The 9,204-nt window shown below is 39.9% G+C and overlaps 1 protein-coding gene across 5 annotated transcripts in view; it reads right to left on the reverse strand.

Moving 5' to 3' along the window:
- The window catches only part of HEATR5B (HEAT repeat containing 5B), a 58,146-nt gene extending 48,959 nt beyond the window's left edge, over positions 1-9,187 (reverse strand). For 2 of the 5 annotated variants that reach the window (XM_061991146.1, XM_061991145.1), the window contains exons 1-9: positions 9,101-9,170; positions 8,716-8,881; positions 6,210-6,378; positions 5,433-5,644; positions 3,572-3,680; positions 2,460-2,609; positions 1,845-2,016; positions 1,322-1,479; positions 48-297 (exon numbers count right to left, since the gene is read on the reverse strand). In XM_061991146.1, the coding sequence (XP_061847130.1) occupies positions 48-297; positions 1,322-1,479; positions 1,845-2,016; positions 2,460-2,609; positions 3,572-3,680; positions 5,433-5,644; positions 6,210-6,335 (1,177 nt within the window). In that variant the 5' untranslated portion in view covers positions 6,336-6,378; positions 8,716-8,881; positions 9,101-9,170. Of the gene's footprint in view, positions 1-47; positions 298-1,321; positions 1,480-1,844; positions 2,017-2,459; positions 2,610-3,571; positions 3,681-5,432; positions 5,645-6,209; positions 6,379-8,715; positions 8,882-9,100 lie in introns of all 5 variants that reach the window. The other 3 variants (XM_061991142.1, XM_061991144.1, XM_061991143.1) reach the window with 3 other exon arrangements.
- Between the last annotated feature and the right edge of the window lie 17 nt (positions 9,188-9,204).

The raw sequence follows: 9,204 nt of genomic DNA on the forward strand, positions 1-9,204 counted from the left end.
GACAATAACTTTCAACTGGTGTCAAATAAAGAAAAAACAGTTCTCACCCACTGCCTTCATTTGTTTACTGATGGCTTGACATATATCTTTGGCAGCTGCAATCTGTGCTTTCTCCCCGAGCAAGCTGCCCACAGTTGCTCTCAGGATAAAGGACACGCATCTTCGAGAGTAAACTGCCTCCACGTGGGTCTGAGTTGCACGAGGATGGGAAACCAGGTCAAGCACATGCGACAAAAACGTGGCAAAGTTGCGCTCCAACCATTGACCTCCTAATGTTGTAACGAAGACAACGTAGGCCTGTAATTCAGAAGTTACATACAGGTCCAATTAAAACAGAGTCAAAAGACTATAGTCAGTCACCAAAGACTAATGACTTCAGTTATACTCATGCATAATGCAGTACAGTAGCAATACCAGTTAGTAATATGCAAGCCTAATGAGGCTAAGCAGGGTGAACCAATCCATTAGCCAGGTCTTTGTCACTGAAGCTACACTGTTTCCAGTGACAAGAGTAGCTGCTAGACTGCTACATATACTGTGAAGCGCAAAATACACCTTGGATGACAGCAACAAAGCCCAGTCCGTTGCTCTAAATGTGTGTCTCTTTAAAAATGTTAAGAACAGCCACACAAATGTGTTCTAATTCACAATGAATAACAGGCATTTTTGCCAAGCTCACCTGAAAAAGGCTAAGAAAAATAAAATGGTGTCACAAAACATCCTACAATCAAAAAAACCTGGATTCAGGTAAGCTACTGGAGCATATTGAAATACATGTCAGAGTGAGAATGCCTGAATTTGAAGAGATGCTGCTGCCGCCTTTATCAGACAAGCGGAGCTTCCGCATTCAGCAGATTCCACATACTCAGGGCAGATTTATGACGAGGAAAAACATAATTTAACAAATCAAGGCTGCAAATTTCACCTATCAGCTGAAAGGAGAGAGAGCACACACAAACGGAAAACAATGTGTCCTCTCTAAAAACAAGTAAAATTTAAACATGCAGCCGAAGTCTGCAGCATACTAAGTTATCAAATATTTGCACAAGCTAATTCCACCTTAATAACACCGATCAAGTAAGTATTTCTAAGCACGTATTTTAATCTATTGTTACTGCACACCAGTAATAAAAGAAAGTAGCCTAGGAGAATGACACTGCATGTACCTCTCACAAAGCAGGTGAGTCAAACTAACTTGTAAGTTAACTTATAAACAGATGAAGAACAGAAGTGTGTCTTTTTTCCTATTAAAGGGTTACAGTGATGTATACATGTTACTTTATTTAAAAACGAATAAAGTGTACAGTAGCTTATGACAAACCTGGGTAACACCAACTCGCACTTCTCTGTTGACAGACCCTCCTACTTTTAACATCTCTCCACCACTCTTTAGGAAACCAGATCCTCCTCGTAGAAATCCTGTGGCCATGAGCTCCAAGACCTCCTCAAGTGTGGCTCTCTTCACATTCTGTCGCATTACTTTTGCAAAAAGAAAAGTGCTCATTTAATCCCAGAGTTCAAACCAATACATGCAATGATCTTGAAATCAGACCTACCAGTTCTAAACTGCCTTGCAAACATAAAACTATCCAACATTTCAGGTAACAGCTTGATTTCACACTTAAAAAATAATCTACCTTTCCCAGATAATAGTTTTCTCTCTGTATGACTACAACAGGGATTCTGCATTCTTTATTCTTTTTACCTGACAGAATATAAAACCAAACAATCCACCTACAAGCTTCCTCTACCAGAACAACAATGTATTGTGCAACACTGTCATGTAACGTGGTTTTGAAGGTGCAGTTTATCCACTTGGAAACAGAATCTAGAAGGACTCATACCTGTTGCTTGTTTTGGTATCAGTGCTGTAGCCATGACCGTTCCCAAAAGCTTTGACACTGCAACTCGCACACCATAGTTTGAGCTTTCCAGAGCTTTAAAGCACAGCGTTGCAACATTCTCTAGCTCAGCTGTCCACATAAACACTGCTTCATTCTGTAATTCCAGTAGACACTGTAGGAAAAAAAACCTTGCTGAGCACCAGTGGAGACCATTCTTACCTTTTATCTATGTATCAGTGTAATTGTCCAGTTTATTCAGTAAATATTTTAATACAAATATTTAAAAAGTCAATTGCCATACACACACATTCTCCCATTTACCCAGTAACTTAACTGAGTAAACCATCAGAAGAGCCATGGAATAGGTTAATATATAAATAAAAACTGAAAGAAGAAAGCACAACAAAAGAACCATGCTACCAAAAACTTCTCCCATTGATGCTCACGGCTAATTTGTTGACAAAGTCAGACGGTATTATAGTGTAAAATAACAAAGACTTACTTTGCTTAAGTAATTAACAAATTTCCTATGATAAGCTACAAGTCACACTTTAGCTGCCGATATTTCACAATCACAGCCCAAGAATTTCAAAGGCTGGTGAGAAATACACCCACCTTTGCCACTGCACATCGTACAGCCATAGATCTGTCTGTCAATAGAGATCGGGCATTCTTATAAATATCTCGATGACAAGAAGCTGCAGCTCCTCCAAGTCCATTTAGAATTTTCTGTAAACTCATCAGAATCTCACTGCGGCCCTGTGACTGCACAAACACACACACAAAATAACATTTATGCAAAAATAACGACACAGTGCTTATATCAAGAACCAGGTGCATAATTCTGCATGTTCCTACTTCTGTATGGGAATATTTTTTGAAACATTGATAACATAGCTCACTGAAGTCATACACAACTGATACCTGGTTGGTTTTAGGTAGCACTAAACACTATACATAGCTTGACTAAAACTGCCTCAGTTGTCACATAAATCAAGATGTGCACAGGCAATCCAACAAACTGGCCCACAGACAAGACGTTTCTGTCCTGCCCCACTGTTTACCTGCTACAGCCTCAGGGAAAAAGAAAAAGCAGTTGATACGACAGAAGAGGAAGCCCAAGTGGTCAACAGCTTCCTACTATAACTGTACACAGGTAGGAACTTACAGTTGCAGGGCACAAAAAAACACCCAAACAAACAAAAAAATCAAATGATAAAACACAGGTATGACAACACAGCTGAAGAAAACAACTGTCAGAACAAGATCCACAGCTATTTGTGTCAAACCAAATCGGAGTCACTAACAGCCCAGGACACATTCTCTCAATAACAGGACACATCTCTCTTCAGAGCACAATGTATCCTGCTCACATGCAGAGTTACATTTTTGTTGCAGAACTTAAGTGTTTATTACTGATTTTTAAATAACTGAATGTTTAGTCAGGGTACATAAGCAGAAATCCTGAAGCAGTAGTTAAAAATAGTACATTCAACCATTCTGCAATTTTAATTCCAGGTGCCCCTACAAAGCAACTACCTTAAAATTCACATGACTAAACTCTAAACTCTGCAGTAAAAATACACGCACATGTTTAAAATGATACTAACTATACAAGTGATTTGCATTTTTCTAGGTAGAAGGCATTTTGTCAAACATGTCTGGAGGAAGCAGATTTTAGAGTAAATGAAATCCACACCACGTATACAAAATAATGTGAAACTTACCTCTGCACTTTTCAGAGACTTTAAAAGATTATTCACTGTTTCTGGAAAAGAACTACCCAGCATCCTGCCCATTTTTTCATAAAATGCTCCAACACATGCCACAGCAGCCCTATGAAAAAAAAAAAAAAAAATTAATAGGTGTACTCTTTTTCCATACCATCTAAATGAAGACAAATACTTGAACAGAAATGTATGTTTTGATCATCACTGGTAAATAAACTACTTATTATCCACTAATTATACTGTCCAACACTCTGTATTTTTGCTTTACCAAAAAAAGTTATTAGTTTCTAAGACCATAAATGTACTTGAACAGGTACTTGAACTCTTACAGGATCCACACAGAAAGTGGAAAACTCTGGAGCAGACAAGTATATGCTAAAATCTCCTATTAGGGTTTTTTCTTTTCCAAGCACCTGCAAGATAGCCCCTACCCTTTAATGTATTCTGACTCATTTTTGTAGACACTGAACAGTGGGTTTTTTTCAAGCCTAAAAATTTAATTATTGCATAACACAAGAAAATGTATAGGCACACTAAAAATCACTGGATACATAAACAGTTAAATTAATGTCTTCCTTGCCCTGCCATTTGAGATTAGGAATATTTTATGTAACACAGTACTGTAGTTATATACACAAATTGCTCCAGGACAGTCACAGGAGCAGCTCTTGAAAACATACACTTTTTCATCACAAAGGAACAAGGTCTTTTTTAAAACCTAAAATTCTTGGATAAATGACTTCTTAGCAAAGCTATTTGCTATAAACTCACTACAGTCTATCCCTTAATAGGCACATCTCCTATGCGACTCTTCTACACAAACATCAAAACCTGAACTCTGAGATCATACAGTGAAAAATCCTCTGGATTACCACTTGAATGGGCAGCATAAGTGTCAGAGCATGTTCCTCAAAACCCTTTCCACTCATACCAGTTCCTCACAGAGCTGCAACAGCTTAAAACAAAAGGACAGTATCTGTCCAAAAAGTAACTATTTCAGATTTTATTGTTAAAACCCATTGTTATGGTAACGTCTGAACAAAAACCCAAATTGGTGGTCAGGAGACACTGTGAACACCTGAAGTAGTACGTGTGGAAAAGTACTAAACACACTTTCAGGGGAAGCTGTTTGTGGCATTAACCAAATTCCTACCAATAAGACTGTTCCTATAAGTAAAGATGAATTGAGTCATACATACATATCCAAGCAAACAGACTGTGTTTGAGAGACTCGTGCTGTCACAGGAGGGGAAGATAAACAGGCAATGTCTGATGGGTTAAAAAGAAATTTGGAACATTGGGCACAGATCATGCTCTTTGACAATCCACAGGTTCCATCTTAAATGGGTTACCTGAGCACAATTAGTAATAATCCCACTGGTGACATTTATTCATTGCATTATTTCATCAGCTGTTACCCTCTCCATGACACAGGTATGTGAGGAAATGTTAAAAAGTCCCTTGCCTAGAGGAAAGCATCACACTTCCAGATCTCAATCCCCCTCTTTTCTCTGCTCTATCAAGTGTATATGAACCCCAAATAAGTATGAAAAACATAAGCAAATATTATGTGCACGTGTACATGCAGATTCATCTGTAATCATAGAAACATTTTGGTTAGAAAAGACCTTTAAGATCATAAAGTCCAACCACTAACCTAATACTGTCAAGCCCATCACTAGACCATGTCCCCCAGCACCTCAGCTACACATCTTTTAAATACCTTCAGGTATATTTTTAAATATCACAATGCACATGTGCCAATGTTTAACAACTCTCTCAGTAAAATGTTCTTCCTAATCTCCAGGACTGCTTTACTTAAAAATCATGTCCATTTCCCTAATAATATTAAACATACAGTTTTGTGGGCAGGTAGGCTGCAGTATCATCTTTGCTCTTGATGATGTCATTACACTTGTCAAGCGTCTGAAAAACAGTAAATGTGTCTCCAATGCTGTAGAGAGCAGCAAGATTTTTTGCTAGTAGTTTCCTTGTAGGTGGCCCAGGGGAACTGCTGATGAGTCCTGTTAGTTGTTCTACAAGTTTCTTCTGTTTCTCCTTGACATCTGTCTGTTAATGAACAAAAAATTAAAAAAAAAAAAAAGCAACATGACTTGATCCTGTGTCTTGACTCCAATACCCAGAAAAACTTACAAGAGATTAAAGTAAATCTTACACGACTCCCACTTCTACATAATTAAGCAAATTGCTTGTCTTATAGAGATTTGAGATACATTCAGTGACAGCAGAGACAGATGCTAAATGCTCTGAATTAGTTGTTACTCTATTTTTTCTTTTTAAAAAGTATTTATTAGAAATACAATAATACCTGCTTAGCATATCTTTTAATCCTCTGTACCATCAAGAATCCCTACTCTGGGAGGGAAGTTTTTGCCTTCCAAATGTTTACAACAACAAAGAACACAAACCAAGCTATGTGTTATGTAACACAGAGAGCCATACTGACTGCCTACAATTAAATACCTAAAAGCTACAAACTAACACAAGGACTCTTCAGGCTCAATTTGAAATAATACAATTATCTCTTGCACATTACCTTTCAACTTTCTCTAGCATGAAATTAACACAAATGTTTTAGAAAGAAGAGGCAAAAAAAAAAACCCCATTAAATTACCTTGTTAGCAGCTACCAGCACTTTATCCAAAAACCTTAACCACTCAAAGATAAAGACTGGTCTCTTTGCTTCTGTGATTTGAGCTAATGCTTCCTCATTCAGTAACAAACTATGAGCCAGCTCCATAACGGGTTAGATTCTGGTTTTATTTTAAGCTTATGTAGCAATCCTAAAATAAAAAATGTAAATATTAGTATAAAATATAACAGTAAAAAGCTTTAAAAATTAAATTAAAATATGATGAAGTCTTGTTTCCAGTATCATGGTTCCAGCCTACTCAAACTTCCCTTAGCTAAACAGTTCCACATAAAGCTACTCAGATATTCACAACTGAGTACATGCACTAGTACTTTAGGGAACCGAGTTTTTAGTTGTAAAAAGAACATCTACAAGCAACTCCAGGGTGCTAACTCTTAGTCAAGAAAAATATACTGAAGTCCCTGTTTAAAAACAAAAAAAACCCCACAACAGCCCAAACACAAAAGGGGTAAAAGCCTCACTGTCTCCTCTTACATAAAACAGCATAAGAACTGTCCCTAATCAAGACCCTTTAAAACAGCCCTGAAGTGCGGGCATGAACCTGGCCACCTTCTTAACACTTTGAACAGATAAAGTGAGAAGGAGATGAGCCTATCACAAGTAGGAATTTCCACCCAATAACAAATTTGAGAGAGGCAGGAACAGTGACAGCATTTTGGCATCACTGACCTAAGGTTTCCCAGATCCCACTGGCCTTGCTTTAAGCACCTCTAAGATCCAGAGTTTTAAGTGCCACAGCCTCAACTAGACATTAGCAGCTAAATGACTGTAAGGCTCCCCAACAGACAAAGCACTACAGATGAAACACTGGAGATCCAAACAGTGGATGGAGGGTAGCAACAATGCCCTACCAAAAGCATGCTATCAGTCAGTGTAAGCAAATCCTCTGCAGACAACCTTAGCAAATCACATTTAGAGAAAGTGTAGCTGTTTAGTGCAGAACTGACACCAAAAAAGCAAAACTCATGTAAACCCCACAAAGGTAAGGCAATCACCTTCAGCAAAACAAAATACAAAAAGAAAAAAAATGAAACCAACCCAACAAACCAAATCCAGAACCTGACTGCAGCAATGCTGAAACTAGGATCTCAGGACAGACAGAAAAAGCAAAACTTCTAAATAGTATTATGTAAGACATCATCTTTCAACAGCTGCACCATTCCACTTGTGCTCTCAAGTGTTCACAGCTGTTTCCTCATTCATGGTCAAACCCAACTAAATAAACTATAAATAAATAATACAAATAATAAATTCTATTCATATATATATGGATAAATAAGTAATAAAAATAAACTAAATAAAGTCAGATGAAGTTATTTAAATCAAATAATTTATCTTTTCAAAACAGTAATCACAATAGACAGTAGTAAAGTGTGACATTAATACTACAACTGTGTTATGGTCTAAATTCACTTTGATGATTTGACACTGACAAACTAAAGCATCACAATGTCTGCAACACTAAGCTTGTTCCCCACTCTTCGGTACCTAGTGTTACGATTGTTTTCACAACCTAGATCTACAGCAACAAATCAGCAAAGCTGGAAAAGCCTCTAATGGAAGCACATACAGTACTGCCCCAAAGTCTCCAAAGATATCTGTTTTTTTTAAAATTATAAATAATTGAGTAGGTATTTCCTGTCAATAACGGTCAGACACACTGCCTAAAAACACCTTTACGTGAGAACAGAGTGAAAGGCAGGGAATGACAGCTCTGGGTACAATCTCAGAGACCTACAGTGCTCATCACACCCACACAGCACAGGAGTAGCACCTGACAGATCATCACACCTTTTCCTCCCCATATACAAGTTCTCATTTTCCCCTGGTCTATACAGCCATGAATCCCTTACATGCTTCCCACACACTCCTTTATCTCTTCATCTAAATCTAGGAAACACAAGCTCTAAGCAACTAAATCTGCACATAAATTCATCTGTGTTGCTGAAGCACAGCCGATCATATACAAGAATAGTTACACAAATATTCAACCAGCCTTGAGTCTAGCACACTGCTATGCAGGTAAGCAACCCAAAGCTCACCTGTGTCGGCCTCAAAATTCAGTAAAACATGCCAACCAAGTTCTGCTGACTGTGGCAAGGGCTGGGTCTTACAGTGCATGTTACAAGTACTAAATACACCGTTCTCTCCCACACGATGCAGAGAAAAAGCCTGGCAAAGTCAACTAGCAATCAGAAAGTTACATTGAAGAAGTAATACATAGATTATAAAACGTTCATTTGTACTAGAGCTCATTTCTGCTCCAGCTATTTTTCTGTAGCTAAACCGGCTAGTTAGATCTCCATCATGCATGCGCTTGCATGGACAGAGATGAAAAACGGGCGAGTTTAGGAGAAGTGAAACCCTCCTGAAGAATTGCATCAGGTGAAAAGGCTTTTTGCACCGGGTTCTTTTACCTGTACCGGGGACTTTGCTAAGGTGCAGCCCCTCTACCCGTGCAACCCACCTGGTTCGAAGCTCCCTCCAGAAGCCGTGCCTCGGGGCCGCCGCACCACGCTAGCTACGCACCACTTCCACAGTGAAGAACACTCCAGCAGCCCGCTGCCTTCCCTACGCACACCAGCCCCCACACGCAGGTGGATGGCGCGCACCAAGGCGACAGCCGCCCGCTGCTGTTAAGGGTCATGACACACGCGTTACGCTCCCACCGTGCGGCAGCCGCGTCTCGCCGGCTCCGGGCTGTGCGAGGTGCGACACCGCGGCCCCCGGGGGCGGGATGCGGTCACGGAGACGTGTGGGCACGCTCCGCCAAACGCGCCACCTCCCGCGCAGCTCCCACGCCCTCCGCCACCCCCGCCGCGAGCCCATCACCTCCCCCCGACTGCTCCAACCTGCACCGTGCTCTGGCCTCGAGGGCGGGGCGGAAACTGGCGGGGCGGGAAGGGAGAAAGGCAGAGGAGCCAGGAACACCTCCGGCCCGCCGCTGACCCCGAAG

The sequence above is a fragment of the Colius striatus genome, chromosome 2 (assembly GCF_028858725.1).
Source record: "Colius striatus isolate bColStr4 chromosome 2, bColStr4.1.hap1, whole genome shotgun sequence".
In the NCBI taxonomy this organism is placed as follows: domain Eukaryota; kingdom Metazoa; phylum Chordata; class Aves; order Coliiformes; family Coliidae; genus Colius; species Colius striatus.